A 25,687-nucleotide genomic window follows, 5' to 3' on the forward strand; every position below is an offset into this window, starting at 1 on the left:
AAATCTAGGAGTGATAACCTCAAGTTTCAGCACAAATTATTTAGAGAGTAATGTATGAGTTCTAAGTTTGTGCTGACTATGCAGACTTAAATGCATCTCAGTAAAACCAGAAGATCCACTGAGAATACTTCCATGACAACTCAAAATAAAAAAAGAATTACAAAAGGCAGGATTATTGCAGATTTATGCCTGCAGAAGTGATCAGTTTGCTCCCACTTTTATACTTGCAATGGCTGAGCAAGCTAATAACTGCCCCAGAGGCAACTGCAGTATATCATAACTTTGCTTATTACATAGAATACATCTACATGCTAATCACAGCAACCTATACCTAGCTGAGTATTTCTAAAAACTAGACTCCTTGAAAGTACAAAGATGTGGCACCCTCTTCTCCCATTACTTTCTAACCTCCTTCCCAGATGTTGCATAGCGACATCTCTAGCTAGTTGTTACTGGTTATTCACCTACACACAACTTCTACCCATAGTCAGTCCCCTGACACTGTTTCTGAAAAATTAAATCAATGGGCACTGAGGATATACAGCTGTCAATTACTGAACATCAAGCAACAGTTTTCATGTATTTCATATACAAATGCATGCACATTAGCAGGATGAGTAACCAGAAAAATATTAATAAGCTGCAGTGGAACCTGGATTTCATTCACACGTTTTATGGGTACTCATGTTAAAGAGTTTGGGTTTACTTCCACATATGTGTGTTTTATGCGTGTCAGAAAGAAGTGCAGAGGAAGGTACTGTAATCTCTCCAAGTCTGAAATCAGGAGCTGTGTACTAGGTTCTGTAAATCCAGAGAGGTACGTGTCTAATGAGGGAAACTGATGATGATCAGACTAGTTAGACCTTTTAGGTAACTCCATATCCCAGGAATTAAACCCAAAAATACTTACTTTACCCATCATTATAAAAAATGACCCAAAATTCCATCCTGCTTTGGTTTGTGCACAGCTGCATAAAACTTTATCATTTACCTGTAAATGTATTAAAACGTTACATGTATTAAAACATGAATGTGTAAAGGTTTTGTAAGCCATAAATGTGCATACTCAATGTTAAACTTTTTCCATTTTTACACATACAATTAAAAAATGGAAAAGAATTCATGTCATAGGAGATATTTTACTGATAGAGCAGAAATGCCATGTAGTAAAGAAAACTGCTGTACAGAGCCACAGCCTTATTCATGGAAGATGTATATTTCAGTACTACATAACTATTTCTTACTAACACTGTATAAAAAAGCTGTGTTTGAGAAGTGTTGGAAAATAAAACAATAGAGGCTTCAAGCACTTGCTTCTAAATCTGTGTTTGAGCAAGCTAGTGGTGTACAAAGGCCAAAGACCATTCAGAACATAGTATCAAATGTGACAGCATCAGCCCCAAAGAGAACATGAGACCAGGACCCTGATTTTTTTACTGCCTTCTTATTTGAATACCTAGATAAGAATTTTTGGTGGTTTCTTGCAAAATATCATTTGCCTTTTTGAGTCTGTCTGCCTGCCTGTTTCCTCACACAGCTGTGACAAGCAACATCTATAGTTAAGACTACAAGATGCAAACATTTGAGAGAACCCAGATGCGTCTGCTGAACAGAAAGGGAACAAGGTGTTCCCAAAACTCTCCATTTCCTAAATGGCATATTTTTCATGAGTTCTTGGAGGTAGCAAAGAGCTCGATACAAGTTTCTGCACTTACAATAGAGAGGGGCCCCAAGCACTGCAGTGTTGTCAAAGTGGAAACGCACACATCAGATAGCACATTAAGTGTGACTACCCTTGAAAGAAGCTGCTGCGCAGTATCTCCTGGGACACGTCCCTTGTCACATGCTTCTGCTCTCAGTCTTGTGCTGGTACTAGAAGCTGTGCTAATGGACATCAAGCTGGGCCATGAAATAGGTCTCTCAAGCACCTTTGTGGGTTTTCTTTCCAGTTTAACTTTCTGACATAGCAGTTCTCTAAGCTCAGTGTCTAATCATACAAAGCAGCACAATGAAGGAAGCAAAGTGCAGTGCCAGGACCCTGCCCCTCTGGCAGCCACTCCTAAGGGGTGCACATCTGCATTTCTCCTTCACAAAGCTGTCAAAATCATATATTTTATAAAATAGACCTTACAAAATGAAGTAAAACAGGCTTTACTCACATTAATGAATATTTAATGTGCTCAGCTATCAGGTGAGTGATGACTGTAAGACAAAAACTTGGACAAATCGGCAAAAGTTCCTGTGATTGTGAATGCAACAAACAACAGTTCAGTATGGAGGAAATGTTTATCAGAATTTAAAAGAAAAAACAAATGCAAGCAAAAGGAATCCTAAAAGTCTCTATTTAACTGTTTTCAGACCTAAGTGCAGCAGAGCTGTTCTATGATGTCAGTAACTGGAAACTTATGGCATGACTCCATTCCACTCTCATTTGAAATGCATAGTGAAAATCATTTGTCTGATGTTCTGTTTGACCAATTATATGAGCAATTTCAGCTTTTTCTGGACCCTGCTTCTCCTTGTACAAATACTTAATCAGAAAGGTAAAAGTCCATATTAAAAGTACAATATATCTAAAACAAAACCAGATGTTATTTTGCTAAGTTGGATTTTGTTCCATCATTCATAGCTGGCTCCTGTGACTTAAAAAAAGCTCACACCAGAACTGGAATTTACAAAAAGGATTATTCTGTTTGTTTTTCTGATGTTCATTTCAGATATTATAGAACCTCTATTTTGAATACATAAGGAAGTCCTTTTTGATACTGGTATTTCTAACTCTTAAAACAATGGGAGCTTTTGAAAGTAGGTGACTGTTGAGCTGATTCATCTGATTAACTGACATAAGAATACTTATACAAAAAGGGACATGAATATATGTTATTGAATTTATAAACTCTGCTTTAAAAATCTATAGATTGCTTATAAGCAAACACAGTTCATAAGAGAAGTTTAATCCATAGGTTTCTTTTTTCTCTTTTTTTTTTTGGCTTTATTTTAATGATCCTTTGTCCAAAAGCCACATGCAAACATGAGAAAACAGAGAGCTAAATTAGCAGACTCTGTCAATTCTGTCATTACCACAACCAGAAAGTCCCTCTAGGTTTTTTTTTGCAGGGAAATCTGACATTTTCAGTTGATTCAAATAGCCCAAGACAGTAGAGATAGCCATTTCCAAAAGAGAAATCAATGTTCAGGGTGTGTCTTCAAGTCATGCCAAAATGGCTGAGATAAATTCTATCTCAATCTTTGCCACTGCTCAGCATCCAGCTATAAACTGCCATGGATCATATTTGACTTATTTTGTTTTGCTTAGGCCAAAAGAATTTTGTTAAGTTGCTGTAAAGGTTTTGCATCCTTGAATGCCTAATTCAAATGCAGTGAAACACTGGACTGAAAACACAACCAGGGTCAACAAGTTTTATTCCTTATCATCTTAAGGAAGTCAAAAGGAAACCATTCTTTTTTTTTTTTTTTGCCTTTAGTTCAGAGAGTATTCAGTCTACCAGTCAAGTTGACATACCAGAAAACAGTTCCAGCAGCCTCAACCTCCATAATATCATGAGTCAGGAAGACACAATCCTATTGTATGTCATGTGCCATCAGAGTAACACAGGAGAGATCAAGACTTTTGTGTGTTGTAAGCTCCTGTGATGGTAAGGAACATGTTACATGAAAATATTCCATCCCTAGGTTAGGTGAAAATATTCCTAGGAGTGGATTACAGACTACAGAAAAAGCGATGAACAATTTATCCATGGGTGAATACAGATGCGAAGTATTAGAGAAATTCATCAAGAGCAGGAGGACTATCAGAGCACTTGTGCAGTTTTGGCCAATTACCAATGCTACTAACAATTCCCTTCCAAATTCTACAATTCCCTTCTCATGCCCTCATTCATCCTTCCTGAAAACCCCAGAAGCCAAATTATATGTCAAGGGGAGAAAATGTTCTTGGCTTCATGAGGCATCTAAGAGGAGAAACTTTGAAACATGGGATTAATTAAATGGAAATCTAAATATGGTGCAACAAATCATGCAAATTAAGCATTAACATATTTATGACCGAATAATCAGTAGGAGCCAAAATATGTGTAGATAAACTATAAATCATTACAATCATTGGTTAGTACAGTACATAGAATATATTTATCCTTTTCAGTATTTAAATGAAGACACATGGAACATCTTGCACATAAATACTTTCATGACCTGTGTAACTATGCCTATTTCTTAATTGTCTTTGCTGTCACTTAAAATTATGTATTAGCAAAGATATGAACATGGAAGAGAGACCTGATACATTAATAGAAGGAGACAGAACACTGCAACAAAAAATGTATATCCTCTTTAACTCCCAATGGCCTTTTGGAAAGCAATGCTACGTTATCAGAAAGTGGTGGCTGAATTGAATGACACAGTGAATCATAAAATCTCATGACTAGTGCTGGGGTTTTCTTTTTCTTTTTAAAAAACAAACCAAAAAAGAACAAAAAAAACCCAAACCAACCAATCAAAAAACACAAAGAACAAAAACCCAAACCTGTGTTTTATGGAGAAAATTCAAATGTGCCTCAGCATGTTTAGTTTCTGGTATTTTCATGACATATCAAGTCCATCTTTCAAATTGGAATCATGTGAACAGTGATTACATTAAAGAAACCATATATGATGTTCACCAAGTCTAAGTGCAAGGTCCTGCACCTGGGTTGAGGCAATTCCCAAACACAGCTACAGACTGGGTGGAAACTGGATTGAGGAGAAAGACTTGGCGGTGTTGGTTGATGAGAAGTTCCCCATGACCCAGCAAGTGGGTGCTTGAGGCCAGAAACCAACCATGTCCCAGGCTGCATCAAAAGAAGAGTGACCAGCAGGTCAAGGGAGGGGATTTTCCTGCTCTACTTTGTTTTCATGTGACCTTCCTGCAGTCCTGCATCCAGCTGTGGGGCAACAGCACAAGAGTGATGTGGAGCAGTTGGAGTGAGTCCAGAGGAGGCCACAAAGATGCTCTGGGCCTACAGAAGGCTATGGGGAGACCTTAAAGCTGCTTTCAGTGACTAAAGGGGCTAAAAGAAACCAGGAGAGGGGCACTGGACAAGGGCCTGTAGGGACAGGACAAGGGGAATGGCTTTAACCTGACAGAGGGGAGACTGAGATGAGCTCTTAGGCAGAAGCTCTTCCCTGTGAGGGTGCTGAGGCGCTGGCACAGGGTGCCCAGAGAAGCTGTGGCTGCCCCATCCCTGGCAGTGTTCAAGGCCAGGTTGGACAGGGCTGGAGCAACCTGCTCTAGTGGAAGGTGTCCCTCCCATGGCAGGGGGTTGGAACTGGATGAGCTTTAAGGTCCCTTCCAACCCAAACCATTCTATCCAAAGAAATATTATGCAACATTTCATGCTACTTCCGACTAGAACCATTCCCTATATCACTAATGAGATTGCTGGCCTCAACAGCAGGGACTTTGACCTCCCTCTTATGCCAAACATAACCTAAAAGCTATGATGTCAGTATTAACAATGCTTTCTTGGGTTTTGTAGCATAAGTATGTAAAAATTGAATGTAAATGCATAAAGTTTTCTAAAACAGCTATCCTGGAAGTGTGTCAGGTATAAATGTCATGCAGATTTCTGTAGAGTTCTGAAAGTCCTCTGTGGGACTGATAGAGGAACCTGGCTTTCAATAGCCTTGAAGATTAAAAAAACCCAAAACTCCTTTAACTACTCTTTTGCTGGCACTTGAAAGTACTAAATTAGAGTGAAAAGACCTCCCTTAGCTAACTAAAATTGCTCTATGTACTTCCATTGCCAGGAGTGACATGACAGAAGTATGGCCAGTTGCATGCAGGAATCTATGGACTTAAAAAGAGTAATCTAAGCTTTCAAAAACACAACTGATGACAAATCATTTCTTTATACTGTTAGGAGAGCCAGTATCTGTTGGAATAGACCTTCTGCTTTAGTACTGTAGCAGAATGCCTTGAAGCTAGCTCTCATCTCACCACGCAAAGAGCTTTCAAATGGTATCCTGAAATTTCAGCACTAGTGCCAGAGGCCTTCAAAGACAAAAGACCATTCTCAGCTGATAGTTCAGAGTTTGGCTATTCCCCACCTTTTTAAAGTCATGTCAAATCTACAAGCTAGTGTTTAGCTCACAAGCCTCTTTACCAGGTAGCAAAACAGCTCCATAATAATATTTCTTTTAAAAGACACTGATTGAAAAAAATCCCTTTTTTTTTTTATATTGCTGGAAAAAAATCCACCAACCTAAAAAATCATCAAAGCTGACATTGACAGTAAGATGTTTATATATACATTATAATTTACATGTCTATGTAAGTTTTCAAAACTAAACACGTATTCATTTTTGCAGATGACACATCCAGGATGCTATCTGATAGGAGCTTTTTTGTCTTGAGAGCATGTCAAAACAAAAGGCCAAAAGCTTAGTAGCAAATGGAGTTAGTTGCAGTCCAATATTGTCTTCTAAACTGGGAGATAGCCAAAGATGGGAATTCACTTCTACATCTTCCTTCCCCTTTGACAGAAAAACATTGAGCCCTAAGAAACTGAAAACATGCATTTACACACCTTGGAAAGGTGTTTATAAGAGGCTCTCTTTCATAGAGACCACATGGAATAAAAATTATACTGTGGACTTAAAAGCACAGCTGGTCAATCTCTGCAATTTCTTCTTCAACCTACAATCAGAGCAATAGACAATCACAGAATCACAGAATCACAGAATCCCAAGGGTTGGAAGGGACCTAAAAAGATCATCTAGTCCAACCCCCCTGCAAGAGCAGGGTAACCTACAGTACATCACACAGGAACTTGTCCAGGCGGGCCTTGAATATCTCCAGTGTAGGAGACTCCACAACCCCCCTGGGCAACCTGTTCCAGTGCTCTGTCACTCTTACAGTAAAGAAGTTCTTCCTGATGTTAACGTGGAACTTCCTATGTTCCAGTTTACACCCATTGCCCCTTGTCCTATCACTGGATATCACTGAAAAAAGCCTAGCTCCATCATCCTGACACCTACCCTTTACATATTTGTAAACATTGATGAGGTCACCCCTCAGTCTCCTCTTCTCCAAGCTAAAGAGACCCAGCTCCCTCAGCCTCTCCTCATAAGGGAGATGTTCCACTCCCTTAATCATCTTTGTGGCTCTGCGCTGGACTCCTTCAAGCAATTCCCTGTCCTTCTTGAACAGAGGGGCCCAGAACTGGACGCAATATTCCAGATGCGGCCTCACCAAGGCTGAGTAGAGGGGGAGGAGAACCTCTCTTGACCTACTAACCACTCCCTTTCTAATGCACCCTAAGATGCCATTTGCCTTCTTGGCCGCAAGAGCACATTGCTGGCTCATGGTCATCCTCCTATCCACCAGGACCCCCAGGTCCCTTTCCCCTTCGCTACTTTCCAGCAGGTCAACCCCCAACCTGTACTGGTACATGGGGTTGTTCTTCCCCAGATGCAAGACTCTACACTTGCCCTTGTTAAATTTCATCAAGTTTCTCCCCGCCCAACTCTCCAGCCTGTCCAGGTCTCGCTGAATGGCAGCACAGTCCTCTGGTGTGTCAGCCACTCCTCCCAGTTTTGTGTCATCAGCAAACTTGCTGAGGGTGCACTCAGTTCCCTCATCCAGGTCATTGATGAAAATATTAAACAGCACCGGTCCCAGCACCGACCCCTGGGGAACTCCACTAGTCACAGACCTCCAGCTAGATTCTGCGCCATTGACCACAACTCTCTGCCTTCTTCCTTTCAACCAGTTCTCGATCCACCTCACTACTTGATCATCAAGCCCACACTTCCTTAGCTTATCTATGAGGATGCTGTGGGAGACAGTATCAAATGCCTTACTGAAATCAAGAAAAACTACATCTACCGCTCTACCATCATCCCTCCACCTAGTCACTTCCTCATAGAAGGCTATAAGGTTGGTCATACATGACTTCCCCCTCATAAAACCATGTTGGCTGTTCTTAATGACCCCCTCATCCTTGATATGCCTAGTGATGGAGTCAAGAATAAGTTGTTCCATCACCTTTCCAGGGATGGAGGTAAGGCTGACCGGTCTATAATTACCCGGGTCCTCCTTCCTGCCCTTCTTATAGATTGGTGTGACCTTTGCCATCCGCCAATCCTCAGGCACCTCGCCCGTTTCCCACGACTTACCAAAGATGATGGAAAGTGGCCTAGCAATGACCTCCGCCAGCTCCCTCAGCACCCGTGGGTGCATTCCATCCGGACCCATCGATTTACAGATGTCCAGTTTGCATAGCTGATCCCTAACCCAATTCTCATCTACCAAAGCAAACTCCTCCTTTGTCCTGACTCCTTCTGGGGCTATAGAAATCCGGGGCCCTCGGGGAGAGTCTGCAGGAGTAAAGACAGAGGCAAAGAAGGCATTCAGCACCTCTGCCTTCTTTATATCCTCTGTTTCCAGGGTACCCACTTCGTTCAGCAGTGGGCCTATATTGCCTCTTGTTTTAGTTTTATTTGCTATGTATTTGAAGAAGCCCTTTCTATTGTCTTTAACCCGACTAGCAAGATTGAGTTCCAAGGAGGCCTTAGCTGTCCTAATTGCCTCCCTACATCCTCTAACAACTGTCCTATATTCCTCCCAAGCGGCCAGCCCCTCCTTCCATAATCCATAGATTCTCCTTTTCCACTTGAGTTTGCCCAGCAGCTCCTTGTTTAACCACGCCGGTCTCCTAGATCCCTTACTTGACTTCCTACTCATTGGGACGCTCCGATCCTGAGCTTGGAAGAAGCAGTCCTTGAACGCTAACCAACTATCTTGAGCCCCTTTACCGCCTAGTACACTTTCCCATGAGACTTCCCTTAGCAGTTGACTGAAGAGGCCAAAGTTGGCCCTTTGGAAATCCAGAACTGTGGCTTTGCTAGGTATTCTATTCCTCCCACACAGGATCCTAAACTCCACCATCTCATGGTCACTGCAGCCAAGGCTGCCATTGACCGTCACCACTTCGACCAAACCCTCCTTGTTGGCGAGTACTAAATCTAGCAGCGCTGCTCCCCTAGTTGGTACGTCCACCATTTGCATTAAGAAATTATCATCAATGCACTCGAGGAACCTCCTAGACTGTGAATGACTGGCTGTGTGAGTCTTCCAGCAAATATCGGGGTAATTAAAGTCCCCCACGACGACTAAGGCATGTAGTCGCGAGGCTCCTTCCAGTTGCCTGTAGAAAGCCTCATCAACTCCTTCGTCCTGATCAGGAGGTCTGTAATAGACCCCCACAACTGTATCACCCGTGCCAGTCAGCCCCTTGATCCGTACCCACAGACATTCCACTTGCTCCTCATCCGACCCCGGACAGAACTCAATACATTCTAGTTGCTCTCTCACGTAAAGAGCAACTCCACCACCTCGCTTTGCTGACCTATCTTTCCTAAAAAGGACATAGCCATCCATGACCACATTCCAGTCATGTGAACTGTCCCACCATGTCTCTGTAATCGCCACTAGATCATAACCTTTAGCCCGCACACAGACTTCTAACTCCTCCTGTTTATTCCCCATGCTGCGTGCATTGGTGTACAGGCATTTCAGGGAGCCAGTCCTAGTACCCTTTTTCCCCTGCGGGACAGGAATCCTATTTTTCCATCCTTTCAGCACAAAAAGTAGGAGGTCATTGTACACCTTCACCTACACCTGTTAACGTACATTTCTAATCTGATTAATTAGTAGATCACATGTGCCAGCAGGGAAAGTACATCCAATGTTACAAACTACACCCAATGTTAGAATGACCCATGGAAAATATTAGGTCACTTCCCTGCCTCTGCCTTTCCCATCCCCAGTTTCACTCAGATCTCTCCCAGAAGTAACACTGACCTTAGATATGAATTCACTGAGTGTATCACACAAACTATATGACTCCATGACGCTGATACAGGTACTAGTGCACTACAGAGAAGCAAGAAATCTTTCCAGGCAATGACATATAAAAACTTGACCATTAAGTTACTTTTCTTCTTTGCTATCTTCTTTTATTTTCTCTTTTAAATAAAGGAAACAAAACTGTGTGTTTGTCAGAAATGACTGGAATAAAAACCAAATTAAGTCTTGGAATCAATTTTCCATCTAAGCTTTATTTCAGTGCACTTTTGAAATGAAGAGTTTATTGTCTTGTTTTGGGGTTTTGCTTTTTTTTTTTTTTTCTTGCAATTCAAAATGAATTCCTGTTTGGAACATTTTGCTACCCCAAACTCAGCATAAAACTACAAGCAAACACAAGCATACAAGCTAGCAAAGAAGAATACCTAAGATGAAATATTAATACTACCAGAGTGCCATTCTTTGCTCTGACATACTTAAGAAGGAGGAACTAGTAAAGAAAATGAAGCCATGTCCTCAGCAATAAAAATCAACCTTTTTATCGGGATCAGGATGACAAAGGGCACATTAGTAACAGCTGTCTAGTACACACTCTAGGAATTAAATTTGGTACTATAGTACTAATCAAGAATCCGGCTTTTCCAAGGTTTTGTGGCTTTACTCTACTTGAAGAATGTAGTCCCTTCCAAAAATCTCAAGCAGAAGAAAAATATCCTCAGAACTGTACAGAAAAAAACCCTTCCACCTTTGAAGCTGTCACTAGCATATTTATTATCACATTTAAACATAAGATAGAAATTTCAAATAAATTTTCCCTTTGTTAGGCCAGCAAATGTAAATCACTCGTGTTACTTATTGTAGCAAGAAAAATGACAGCTTTCCCAGTCAGCATAGCCCTCAAAACCCATCACTGACTTCAGCTTGCATCCCCAGAGTAAGGGCAATCAAGGACAGCTTTATAATATTTTCCCATATTGCATCTATGCAATAATTGATAAATTGATCCTCTAAGTGTATGTACATACAATGTACACACAACAATGTACACACAACAATGTACACACATATATACACACTCTTCCCTTCCGTAGTCTGTACAATGCTTACTTTACACAGAGTAAAAAAGATAGATTATTATTTGAAACAAGCTACCTCACAAGTCTATGACCTAAAAATATTAAGTATGTGCCAAAGTAAGTATATCAGTCCATCTAGGCACACGACATCAGACTGGTTGATGATGGACTGGTTCATTATAGACAGAAGCCTAAAAAGAGACTTTCCTAAACAGAATAAGGTAGTGGGCATTAGGAATGTACAGTAAAGAAAGTTTACAGTACAGAGTTCAAAATGAAATATAAGAAAGTGCATACACCTGAACAATTTCACACTCTATGAGCAGAAATGCATGTGGTTACAAAGGCATTAAAAATACTGAAGTAACTTTACAATGCATCTATAACTGAGATATTGAACTAGACTTATAAGTGGCCTATTATTGTTTATTATTATTAAAATAACACAATTTTCTGTTTATAGCTAAGGAATTCTTTTTCTTTACAGTATTTTTTTTCCTCAAGCTTTTTCCAAAACAATACTCTTCAGAGCATAAGAAAAGGTTTAGATCTTTTTATAATTAAAATTAGAAAAATGGCTAGTTTTACATTTTATATAATATTTTGTCTTTGGCTTTATTTTAGCACAAATAGTTGTACATGACTTATATACAGCAGAAAATATATAGAATTAACTGTCGTCACATGCAATATTTTGGTCACTCCAAAATACATCAGAAAGCTTAGTTCTTCCACTTCATAATGGATTTGAAGCAGAAAATAAAGCATTTCCTATAAAGCAATCACTTTCAGTCAACAGAGCATCCCATTTTTAGACCACAGGACAAAACAAAGTACAGCTACACTACCTGACAATCCTTTGTCTTATAGCTTCAGTGTAAATATATTAAAACTATTTCCATCAAAGAATTGATTTAGTCTCTAGAGAGGGTGCACATGCTCGGTGTGGGCTAAAGCTAGTTAAAATCTAGTGTATACTATTTCAGTCAGTAAACATATATCCCAAAACCCTATTTCAACATTACATTCTGCTTTTTAGTGTGAAATTATAACAAAAGGGTTTGATGTTGACATAATACAAAGCTTTAGAATGAGATTAAACTTTTCTAAGGGAAAAATGAAAACATGCATTGGGGAGCAAGTGTTAATGCTTTTTAATATTAACCATCATATGCGTGTCACTGTGATTTTTATTTCACAGTGCTGGGTTACCTGGTGTGTGATATCTCTCAGTCTAATTGCTTACAGGTATCTGTACACATGCTTGAGCCTGGCCGGTTTCTATTTTAAAATACACTGCCTTGCCATAAAATCTATCAATTTGTGAGCGTTAAAGAGCTATTTCATATTTATTAAAGATTTCAATCACACTGGAGGTTCAAAAGAGGAAAAACAGGTCACACTTTCCCTTATTAACAAATCTAACACCTCACTCCCCACCCCCACCCCCACCCTGTTCTCTGTTTAAAATATCCTTATTAATTACATGCAATATTTAAAAACAAACTGTTCACAGAAAACAGGCACAATCCATTACTGGGGGGGGGTAGGGAGGGAATAAACACATAATTTCTTTGTACAGCACAAAGGAATACAAAGTCTGTAGAACCTGGAGGTAGAAACCAAATCATTTTAACAAGAAAACCCTTGCAAAAGGACCCCACAGTTTCCCCAGGCCACAGAGAAGCAATATTCAAACAACAGACATTACCAACTGACAGCTCACCCTTGCATACAGTTTTACCAGAAGGCACCACTAAACACAAATCAAGACACAGCACAAAAAGTTGCCACCACCACCAAACCTCACACCACCAAACCTCACTTTCTTTCCCTGCAGCATCCTCTAAGTCACTTGGAGAGTGAAGAATTGGCTCACCTGCACCGGGGGGGACCAGCCGTGGGCACAGGAGCACTCTGACCACCGCTGCCCCTGGCTGCCCTGTGGCTTGGATGGGGATTTATGGGGGCTCTTCCGCACTGTGTCCCACAAAGGGACAAACTTGCTCCTGCTCTGGCTGGCACCCCCAGGTCCCCAGGAGGGAAGCGCCTGAGAGCTACACTGGAGCGCTGGAGGATGCTGATGCCAACGGCAGACACAGTGAGCATCCCTTACTACCGGAGGCACATTCCTGCCAGCATCCGACCCCTCGGATCCCCTGCCACAGCTGTGCTGCTTGGGAAGGTGTGCGTGCATGGCACACACAGGGCTTCCTTTGGCCACTTTGCATCCAAGCGCTTCTCCTCCCAGACGTGAGGTCCTTTGCCGGGGCCTCTCCAGCCCCCTTGGCAGCAGCTAGTGGCAGAGCATGGCGGGAGCGAGGCGCAGCAGGAGCTGTTGGCCAGCAGCTCTGTGTCAATACCGGACTCCACTCGCGCAGCGACTTGACAGCATCCCCGCTGCAGGCAGAAGCAATCAATGCTCTGTGTGGCTGGGATGCACGCCTGCATCCCTTTCTGAATGACAAACCACGAGAGGAAGAGAAGAGAGAAAAACAAACAAAAAAGCACTCCTGCAATTTTCAGGGAGATGTAGGGGTGCTTTTTTTAGCTGACCCTGACACGACTTGCAGGCACCCTGCTGAAGCGCATTTATATGTACAAGCTTTACAGGCAAAGTGCTTTCTTGTGGAAATAGCATCTAGACAAACTACTGGAAAAGATACCCTTTTGCCAGTGATCAAAACAGACGCGGGAGTGGGATTTTTTTTTCCCCTGCATGCCTGGAAAGACCTTGTCAACAAAATTGCATCAGGAGATGCAAATGACAGGTTCTGGGAGAATGCTATCTGCCCTAAATGCTAAACTGGAGCTTAAGCGTTGACATGTCTTATTGTACATAAACAGTGCAAAGAGAGCAAGAGGCTGCCTTTAAAAATGAAGCCACCTAGAAGAGATCTGTGCAAGAAATTAATAACAAATCTCCAGCAGCTTATATGTATAAATATGAATATATTTATTTGTGCATAAGTCTTCAAGATTATGATTGATGTATCATTTTCTCCTCTTTTTTTCCACTTTTTATGAATTCTTTGGTGCTTGCCAATATCCTTCTGCATAAAGTTTTCTCTATATCCCCTCCTGAGTTTTTATTACTACAATCCCTTTTCCTTGCATTTTCCTGCAGTCTTTATTTGCAATTTTTATTTATTTTCATTCTTACAGAAGTGACAGGGGTGTAAAGTGCATAGAAACTGGGCTGATTGTTTCTTGCATCTGGAGAAGTTCAGGGATACACCCCAGTTTCAGGTGACAAAGCCCCTGAAGACTCACTGGACCTTCGATCCCTATATATCTATAGTTTTTGGTTGTTTTTTTTTTGAGGTTTTCTTTTACCTAAGAGTGTCTCAGGTACTTTTAACCATAGAAAGTAATCAATTGATTTAATAAAAAATACGGGACTGTGTGACAGAATCCTTTTATGTCTTGGTGTTCAACTAGGATTTAAATATACAGAAATGAAATGGACTTCATAAGTGATGTGCATAGTTTTACCGTTCCAAAGACTAAAGGAAATTTGCTTTAAAGACTTCAAAGAGACAGCTATGACTACCTGCATATATACTTTCAAATGAGATAAATTAGCTTTTACAAATGCTTTGGTGTAATAACACTTGATTGAATTATTTAATTTCTCCTAAATTAGTAAGCTAAAATTTCTCTAAGCTTAGACATTGCTGAAATACATTACAATACAAACTGGTATTAATTCTTCATGAAAAATTATGGCAATGCTCTAACAGTGGAGGAAATATTTTGACACCATTGTAATTTAAATTGTTGCATGTGAAACTAACACCAGATTTAACTGTATTTTCACTGAAGGTGCTTGTCTCAGGCTATACTACAATGGTATTATAATGCAATGTTTAGTCAGAACTTTGATAGAAAACCAAAATCGTGCACCTCTCACATAACAAGTGCCCAACTACAAGAACTCTCATAGCTTTGCATACAGTTATGGTCACTTCATGTTTGAAAGAAAAATATTAATGCACTTCTGAATTGCAGGTGCAGATATAGAAGCCAGCACTTAAAAATCTGAGCTAAGGGAGTCTACAAGGCAATCACTGCTGCATGCAATATAAATGTAAAGATACATAGGACTGAATCCATGTTTTTGCAATTTTACTCAAACATAAGTAGTAAAGGTTTGCAAGCTGCCCAGAAAACTGCTTTCCTCTAGTGCTCAAGGGTAACTCAACCCTGAGCACCTAAACACCTGTCTACCAGATGAGAATCCAAATCATTACTGTATCATTCCCAGCAGGACTATCTCTATATAATAAACATATATATTATTGATATTATAAATCATATATATAAAATAATAAAAAGTTTATATACCATAGGTATATATCTAAAAACACTTACAGGGCCAAATTCAGATTTCATTTTCATCATCATAGACCTTTTCAGCAGTACCCATCAGCCTAAGACCATCAGCTTTTTTAGTTGTGGTGTGGAAAGAATCTACACATTCCGTGACCACACACACGTCTACACTAGAAATATTGGGGAAAGCCATCTTTACCAGGACACTAATATGTCGATCGCAAACCCCATAGTACTATATTGTAGAGCAGTGTCCTTTTAGTAACCTCACTACACCCCAACCAGAACAACGCAGAACTGCAAAGGCATCCTCTTGACTGTAACGTTTATCTATACACTGTTAAAACACTATATTTGAAATAGTGGGAAACCCACTTCAATATGGGATGTGTATGTGCACCTAATTGCCAGACAACATGGTGAGATGTATTCAGAAGATAATGCAATTTCATCAGCTGTAATTGAACCATTGTACTGGATAGGGTGGCATGCACTTCTAACTTGGATTAACACATGGCCAACTTTCATTCTAATTTGATAATAACTGGTGCACAAAGCAAAACTGACTATTGTACAGTACACTGCATGAACTGTGTTTGACCCGATAATGTTGTGGAAAAACCTCACTAATTCTCTTTTTAATATATTAAGTAGGCATGACAAAACGGAGCAAATAGATTTAGCTGATATTCTACCAGCACAAATAACCATAACTGGATTACAGTAATGTTGGACATACACCAAAAATAAACACTGAGGAGAGTTTGCTTTGGGCAAAAATGTCCATATGGGAAACCAAAAGTGCATATGGGAAACAAAAAATATTAATAGAGTTCTGAAAGGGAAGCTAGAAACGCAGGCAAAGACGATTTAGATGTAGTAACAGATTTTTACCTCCAACCAAGAATGCTATGTTATGCAACCATAAAAACTACAGAAGAGCGATAAAACTGGAGTGAACCAGCTTATTTAGTGGTCCTAACATTTCTACAAATGTTTTTCTAGAAAGAAAAATAATGAGAACAATTAACATATACAAAGTTCTTGAAATATGTCAAATGCAATTTCTTTGCAACTATTTGTTTAGTGAGAAGCAATTATGCTTGTATCACAATAATAGCCTTAGTGGTGACACAAGATAGAAGGAATTGTTGTGCTTAGTCCAAGATTAGGCCAGGAGCCAACTGAGCTGACACAACTCATTGCTGTCACAGGGTATCTCAGAAATCTTGGTCAAGTTACATGATTTCCATGACTATCCTACATGTTCCTTTAATGAAACTGGAACATGAGGGGTGGGGAAGGACACAGCTGAAATAAAACAGCTCAGCTTCTATTTCAGGCCTCCCTACTCCTGCCCGCCTCCAGGTGTACAAGACAAGAAAGGCATGCAGGAATACAACACCAAAAATAAAACAGTAGAAAAAGAAAAATATAATAAAGGCTGGTTATTTAAAAATGTCACCATTCAGGGAATTTCATTGGAAATCTGTCAAGGCTCATTAAAAGTAATATTTTGTTTGCTTTAAAAAGCTGTATGATCCCCATATCCTTTAAACAAAAGGATAAGTCTCAGGATTTCAAGTTTTATATACAAATATCAGCACACTGCTGAGACAGCTCCCTGCAAAACATATCTGCCTGCATGTTCTTTTGGTTTTTATGAGAGGTTAGAAAAGCTTATGGAATTACAAACATGAATATACCCATTCACCGTGTTAGCTGCATGTCCTAGAGTTGACATAAGGACAATAATTTAGAAATCAAGATACAATGAAAAAGAAAAATGACAAGGGTTTGGAAGGGAACTATATCAACAGAAGAAAACAACCCTCAGCTGGGAATATTAAGTCAAAGTCAATCATGTCAAAGCTGGTGGAAAACAGAGCAGCAGGTTTATCAATTTCACATCCAAGTGAATCAAAGAATAATAAAATTGCAGTGGAAAGATTGAAATACAAAAGCATTTTCCAAGCCAATACAGAAACTTACAGGACCTTATAAGACCTGCTATTTTCAGGTAGAGGTGGGCAATAGTTTGTGGAGTTCTCTCCTCTGGAGAATTCCGTGCACTTTATTTTAGTGCTTTAGCTCACCTTAAACTAGATTGATAAAAAGCCACTGGGCAAAATGACTTGGAGCCGCAAAATTTGCTGCAACCATCGTTTTCACTCTATGGGAAATATTGACGGCTCTTTTCCACATGCTGTCAGTGACAAACAGGGTTCTAGATTTTCCCAAAATACATAAATATAACCTTGAACTTCCACCCACCGTCATGAGAAACATAAGTCCTTTGCCTGAGTAACTTTGGCCAGCTAGTTTGTGGTAAGCCCTGATGAGTCCCAGGAATTTAACCCCTTTAATAACCCTTCAGGTTACAGATAATAATACTAGTGCATGGGCAAGTTTAAAACAGCTTTTTGAAGATGTGATTCTGCATTTCTAATTAAGAATTAAATTTCAGAAATTCAGTATCAGCCCTAGTACTTCAACATTGTTCTTCATGTAATAAAAAAGGATATAAAGATTAAAAGAAATGTTCATGGCTAATATTTGTTTAAAATTCATATCCCCAAGTTCAGTTGTATGAAGATATTCAGTACCTTAAACTACTTTTATTTGTCTCTCTGTTAAATTAAGAATAAAACAACATGCTATCTATGATGGGTCATTTTTGATTTGGAAAAATAAATTGATCTACTTTGAGTCTCCATCCAGATGGTAACCTAAGCAATAGAAGTATAACAAATACCCAGAAGATATCCATAGAATAAATTAATCAGGAGTTTTACAACAGAGTCACACTGCATAAAGATATATGCACTGCATGCAGTTCATAAAGAAAGAGGACAATACAACCAAACTAGAATTTTTATTCCAATGCTGGCCATCCACATAGCAAATAAAAACTGCCAATTAGCCAACTTTTTTTAGGTGTAATACCTGTAAAAACACCCTCTTTCCAATTGCTTCCCATTAAAGTTACTGTGAAAGAAATACATTCAACTATATTAGCAGACAATGTGAAATTGTTTCTTCCCTACGAAGCTATTTGTATTATATTCATGATGTACAACAGCTTTAAAGAGTTTGGCACAGTTCTGGCACTGTCTTATTATGGTCCAGTTGTAAGCTTTCACTGAAGATGAATGGAAAGCAGAGAGATGTGATCACACAGCACAGGCAAAATGACAAGGTTTCATTTGCATACAGTACCAACAGTGTATATGTCATAGCATACACTACCAACAGTTCTAGTGAATCTCCTTCTTCAGCCTTTGAAATGATAAAGGCCTGTTTTAAGTGACTAACATACATTTCACAACAAAAGCAAAACCATTTGACTGGAACGTAACCCGATTCAATATCAAAAGAATAAAAATCTGTCTTTTTTAATCCTCAATCTAAACCTGCCCCACCCTAAGATTCCATTTCAGTTGCAAACAATGCCCCAAAAGATTTCCCAAACAAATATCCTAGCATGTTTTTGTAAAGTGATTACATACAAATCCATGTGCTGTGTGTTTTTATGGTAAGGATAGTACCTGAATCAAGATAGGGACTTACAGAAGCAAGATGAACAGTTGATGGCTTTATACTGAAAAGAACTTCACCCATAAACACAGCCGCTGTAGACTTACAAGGTTTGTATGTATTTGGGTATTTATTAATATCTGTCTTCATTACTTTGAAGAGTAAAAACAATCTGTTTGCATTATTTGGATCCCCTATATCATTACCTAGTCAAACCAGACAAACATGATCATCTCTAACACTGTACATATGAATGAAAGCAAACTAATGGCTAGGATAAAAAGTAGTTTCTCTGTATTAGTGGATTAGATGGAAGGCAGCCTGCTAATCATAGCTACTAGGTTTTAGGAAGAGAAGACAAAATTAAACATGTGTCATGGTTTAAACAAAAGTCATCCATAAATCACACAGTCGCTCTCTCACTCCCCCCCTTCTTTCCCTCCCTCTACTTCCGGAGGGATGGAGAGGAGAATCGAAAAGAATGCAACTCCCACGGGCTGAGATAAGAACAGTTTAGTAACTAAGGTATAACACAAATCACTGCTGCTACCACCAATGATAATAATGATAAAGGAAATAACAGAGGAAAGAACACAACACCTCAACACCAGCCGACCAATAACTCGCCCCACTACCCCCAGCCGAGCACCGATCGATACCTCGTCCAAACCTGCAGTCCCAGCCCTTCCGGGGTCACTCCCGTTACATCCTGGGCATGACGTGCTGTGGTATGGAATACCTCTTTGGTCAGTTTGGGTCAGGTGTCCTGTCTCTGCTTCCTCCCGGCCTCCCCTCCTCCCTGGTAGAGTGTGAGGCTCAGAAAGTCCTTGGCCAGACCAAACATTTGAGCAGCAACTAAAAACATCGGTGTTACCAACACTGTTCCCAGGCCAAAAAATCAAAACACAGCACTACACTAGCTGCTAAGAAGGAGAAAAATAACTGCTACTGCTGAACCCAGGACAACATGCTTCCCAGAATAACACTTTGGAGGAAGATCTCTGGGATACAGAAGGTGAAGGACCAGCTATGTGCCTGTGCTGTCTACAGCTATGTTGGTTAAAGCAAGAGGAAACATGGTGATGCAGGAGAGCACTTTTCTTTGTTTAATTTGTGAAAATGGCTTTTGTTTTTATAAAATCATCCAGGAAAGTAAACCCTCAGTAGCAAAATGTACACCTTCTCTTGGAACCTCTTGCTATATTAGGAAAACAAATTGGTCTATAAGAGGATCACATTAAAAGAACATTAGCTTGTGAAGGAAATAGAGATGATATATATTGTCAAGTACCGATTACATGTAGATGATTCAATCAAGTCTGCCCTCTTCCCCCTTTTGGTAGAAATCACATATTACTTTTCTAATGTGTGATGGAAAACAGCATTGGAAGAATGAAGGCCAAAAGAAATGAGCAGCCTTACACTGAAACCACAACAATCTTTGATTTCATAGAACCACTGTCTACATTCCAGAAAACGACATCAGAGTACATCAAATAACGGTTGAGGACTCATATACTGAAAAGTAGGTAAATGCATTGCAAGGTTTCTGTTTCGCTCTGCATCATTTATTGAAATAACCCCCAATATTTAGCTAGAAAAGCTTCTCTTCAGTCAAATAGCTCACACTCTGAGGAGCATTTTCCTGAGTAATTTTCAGCTTGCATTTTCTTGTGTTCATCAATTTATTTTTATTCTCCAATGTTACTTAAAATAATTCTTTCTCTCAGTAATCATTACTTTCAAACGAAAAGATCAGTAAAACTCTCATGGCTTGTTAGTCTGCTTATCCAGTGTGTTATCTTGTTTCTTATAAGTCAGCTGCATCCTATAAGCCTTTTATTGTTTTCTTTATCCAGTCTAAAGAGGATTACACCTTTGCAGCTTTATGTGATAGCTAGCTGTTAGTGAGAGGTTAGTGAACCAAATGAAAAACACAAACAAACAAAAATGAACAGCCCTAAAATATTGATTAAACAAGTTTATAAAAACAGTCCACATGCTCGGGGAATCCTTCTAAGGCAGTTCTTGGCAAACTGCATTTACTACCTTAATATCCTCGAGTATGTACAAATACAGCACAATATCTAGATACTGAAAGAATAATGCATATTAAAAAATGTCTCAAACCAATACAGGCAATACTATTAAAATAAAGTGCATTACTTCAAAACAGAGTTGATTTATTAAATCAATATGTTAACCACTACTCTTTATTTTCCAAAACCAGCTGCTTTATATTCCAAAGAACCTTACCTAAAAGTGTTTGCAGAAAACAAAAAAACCCTCCAAAATCCAAAACCATTGCTGAAAATTTTTTGTTTCCTTCAGAAATCTAGTCCCTAATGTTTCAAATGCAATATTTTTAATTCTTCTTTGAGGATGCCAAAAAAACTTTTTGGCTGTAACTTCCATTTCTTAAATTCCACTTTAATTCTCTCAAACAAAGTTTGAGCATGAAATTTTGAACACTCAAGCTAGTGTCAATGTCGCTCAAATATCTACAGCGTAGACAAGAAAGGACACCTTCTAAACAAAGTACCACTCATTTATGTTATAAGACCACATTAAGAATGTCACAATGCTTCATTTGCCTCTCCATTGACTACAAGGAACTTTGCATGTCAAACTCACAGGACATGTCAAACTCACAGGACATGTCAAACTCACAAACAGCTTATGTTACTGGCACCCATGTTTAGTTCCTTAATCTCTATAAACCATTCTTACCATTTGATGGAATGTTGTCTTCAGGTAAGTGAAATATCAAGTAGTATAACAGTTGAGTGAAGTATATAAAACCCCAAAATTTACTGAAAAAAAAGAGAAACCTGAGTTCAAAGCTCATTTTCCAAAGGATCTAAAGTAGTGAAAAAAACCATCTAATTCATCAGGAACTATTTTTATCTAGAGAACAATCTAAGATTAAAGAGCTCCTCATATGCTCAGTGGTGACTATTTAGAGGCTTTCATAGGCAATGTATCCTTCAAAAAGTTGTGTTTCTAGGTAGATAGACAGTAAATGCTCACTCTACTTCAAACATGCCAGTAAAACAATCTACCTATTACTGACCTTAAAATGTGCAAATACTTTAAGTTAAATGATACTTTGTGTATTTTAGGAAGACTAAGAGTCAATCACTTCAGACTTATGGGCTGGTCAGCTGAGTCTGTAGCTGCTTCTGCAACTTCACAGTTAGCTGCAGTCTAGGTTAATTTCATGTAGTTTTGCACTCGTTGTCTTTCCCGTTTTCTGACATTTTAAGCTATCAAAACTCCAGAACAGACCCTATGTTCATCTTCTACAGTTTACTCTAATTTCATCCAGACATATTTTTCTGAACTTTCTTTAAAGTTTTTTAAAATACTGTTTCATTGTACAGATATATCTTCTCTCTGCACACACTCAGTTGCTCTTCCAAGGAATTAGAACAGTTGTTTGACAGAGCCTTCCCTTTAGAATAGCTATGTTGACTCTTCCTTTGGGACAATGCACTATATTTGCAACCATGTTAGCCAGTGTAAAGACAAACTTCCTGATCTATAATTCTCTGAATCATCTTTAAAATCTACTTTAAGACATGTGAGATTTTCATCTTCAATTTTTGTATTTCCAAAAGCATCCTACATGATAGAATACCCATTGGTTTAGTATTTTGATAATTTTAATTATCACTTCCTTCCTGGGCTAAAACCTCATGGTCCTAGCAATATGCAACTATTAACTTAACAAAATTTCTCTTTTATTATGCTTTGTTTTTAGACAGTTTCTCTGACTTCTTCCCTGTAGAGAAAAAGAACTTATAAATCTTCCAACATTTTCGTACAGTGGAAAGTGAAGCAAACAATTAATTAGATTTTAAAAATATTTTTTTCAGAGGCCCTTTTTTATGTTTGTATTTTGCTCATAGATTAATTCTTTCCAGTTTCTCTGGATGTGTTGAAAAAATACTAAAAATACGCTCTTTTTCTCTCCATTAAAACCTATAGCAGATATTGCCATAGCTCTACATTTCAATTGTTAGAGTTTATGAAGATTTACGTTTCTTGCTTAGAAACAATGATAACTTATTGCAATAAAATATCTAGCTCTTTTAATAATTAAAAAAAAAACCTATGAAACTTGTTTCTTGATTTATATTAATTTTTTTAACTTTAATATTTCTGGGTTGGGTTTTTTTTTTTTTGCCCAGTCTTAGAAAGATATAAAGTGTAATGTTATGATTTCTGCATCCCATACATTGGTCAGCACTAATTCAAGACAGACTTTGCAGTATGTTTATTGTTTTACATCACTTGTTGCAGCTAAAAACACAACCTTTTTACTCTTCAGTTAATGTAATGGCTTTAATACCATACTAGGTACAAAATTTCTTACCCGATTTTGATACATTAACTACTTTGTCTTCAATTCTCTTTCCCTAACATTATATTATTCCTTTGCAGATTACAGCAACATCCCATGGATTTTCTTCTTTCTACTAAGTTCCTTAGAAGTATGATGCATTAATGTTTTCACTTATACAAAAGATTCTAGTTTATCCATACAAATAATTTATATTTAAGTGTCATTTGATTTCCATAAACAGAATAAATTACTTGTCTCAAAGACCAAAGACAGATATGGAAATAAATATGGTAAACAATTAAATATAGCTGGAAGGAAATGTTCCTCTAGACTACATTGTTAACTCATGGAAATAATTGTCTGTAGATTAAATTAAAACTAAGTTTACAGTCTTGGTAAAAGCTATGGCTATAGTTCTTTTATAATATGTATATAATTAAAACCCAGGACATGAAAATAAATAAGTAGATATTAACTGGATAATCCAAGAAAAATAAACAGCGCTACTGACAGATAACTCTGGAAGAGCAGACTACACTTTTCCTGAATTTCTGTCTCACTACCAGCAAACAGAGAGCATTAGTCTTTATTAAACAGCAAATATGAAAATTACACAAAGTAAACCGTGCAAACGTGAAAGTATATTTTGAACTAGTACAGAGTAAAATGTGATGACACGTTCATCTACGATTTTAATCAATTATAATTTTGTTCCCTCATGACTAATGACTGATTAGTGAATTGCTTTTATGTCAAAATAACAGTTTCAAAATATGATCTTAAATAGATGCAATGATTGCAAAAAATCACAGCAGGAAAAAGGGAGCCTATAGCAACAACGACACTCCAGATTCCCTTCAGCCCATGTATGTATTGACTTGTGAAGGAATTACAGAATGCTTCGGAGGAATTCAATAAAAAATTGACAATAGAGGGGAAAAAAAGAAATAATACTTAATTTAAATTTCTAATATTTAATGCTTCTCAGAAAATATTTGGGAATAGTGAAACTAAGGAAATAGTGTTATTTGCAAAGATATTTCTGCAGGGTTTTTTTTGTCTTTGTTAGTTAAATTCTTCAGAAAGAGAGCTATTGCTGTTCAGCTGAAGTTAAAATCTGAGACGACCATGTAGTGTAACATATTTTTCTATAGGTATACCAGCAACATAAGGAAGATCAAGGGAAATGCAGGGGCATAGTGACAAAGATATGGATAAGCCTTTGTTGTGAAGTGACTTTGCTTCCTCAATGTTTATAGACAAGGTCTACTCTCTGGCCTCCCACAGTCCTAAAATGAGTAGTAGAGTCCAGGGGTGGAACTGTTAGCTACAATACAGGAACAAGAAACTAGAGACCACATAACTAGATTGGATACACACAGGTCCATAGATGGGATGCATCCAAAAGTGCCTAGGAAGCTTGCCAATGTAGTGAGACCTCTCTCATCTATGAGAAGCTGTGGTATCAGGAGAAGTCTCGGTATATGAGAGAAGAAAAACATCACATCCCTCTCTAAGGAGGGCAAGAGTTAGATCTGGGGAGCCTCAGGGTGGTCTTCTTAATGTCAGTCCATGGGAAGTTTATAGAACAAATGAAAACCAAAATAAAGTTTACAGTTAAAAAATTGGAGGGATTCATCAACAGGCACAGTTGTGATTCACAGGAATCACAACAGAATGGAGAATCACTCCTAAAGAAAATCAATGAAGTTCAAAGAAGGCATGGTGCTAAGGGGCAAATCTAGGTGACCGTCGTCATAAATAGGTGGCTACACAAAATCAGAGGCAGACTCTTTTCAGAGCTGAACAGAAAAAAGCAACTCTGAAAATAAACTGGTGGTTGGAACTAGATGATCTTAAGGTCCTTTCCAACCCTAACTATCCTATGATTCTATGATTAACACAAGTTGCAGCAAAACCAAAACAAACAAGCAAGCAAAAAGTGATTAGATGTCAGGAGACAATGAAAAAATCAACCCTATGAATGTGATCAAGCACAGGAACAGGTTGCCCAGAATATAAAACCCACTAATGCTTATACAAGTGTTGCAAATGCAATGTTTACTCAACAAATGCCCCCTAGTATCAGGCACATCTTTTGATGTTTGACCAGTGAGTCACTCTTTAGTGCTTAAGACACTCAGCTAATATAAAACACATTATAAAGTCGCCTTAATGTATATTAAGCTTATTATTTGATGAAAGTGACAATTCTTTCATATTTCCAAAACGAAGTAGTTGGAAAGAGTCAACTCAGCCTCATTTACCTCATTCTTTCCTCCCAACTGTTCTTTTCAAATACTGATTGTAAATGTTGGCAGGTGAAGAAAAACTGTTTCAGTCGTTACCGTGTAACTGCCAACAGGCCAAAAGAATGTCAGAAAACTGAAGAAACTCTTAAAACCCTCCAAAATAAATCAGCCTTCTTAATTAGCCAAAGACATTCTACATGGCAAATGAGGATGCTAGTCTGCATTAAATACTAGAGAATAGTCTGTTCTCTTTTAGAACAGAAATACTGTATTT

At 38.5% G+C, this 25,687-nt stretch overlaps 1 protein-coding gene across 7 annotated transcripts in view; it reads right to left on the bottom strand.

The window, feature by feature from the left end:
* Nucleotides 1-25,687, bottom strand: part of DLG2 (discs large MAGUK scaffold protein 2) — a 1,029,196-nt gene that overhangs the window by 427,165 nt on the left and 576,344 nt on the right. The window contains exon 1 of one of the 7 annotated variants that reach the window (XM_065678822.1): nucleotides 12,821-13,138. The exons of the other annotated variants lie outside the window; for them this stretch is intronic. Within the exon in view, the coding sequence (XP_065534894.1) occupies nucleotides 12,821-13,138 (318 nt within the window). Of the gene's footprint in view, nucleotides 1-12,820; nucleotides 13,139-25,687 lie in introns of those variants that run through there. 7 annotated transcript variants of the gene reach the window in all.

The sequence above is a fragment of the Lathamus discolor genome, chromosome 4, assembly GCF_037157495.1.
Source record: "Lathamus discolor isolate bLatDis1 chromosome 4, bLatDis1.hap1, whole genome shotgun sequence".
In the NCBI taxonomy this organism is placed as follows: domain Eukaryota; kingdom Metazoa; phylum Chordata; class Aves; order Psittaciformes; family Psittacidae; genus Lathamus; species Lathamus discolor.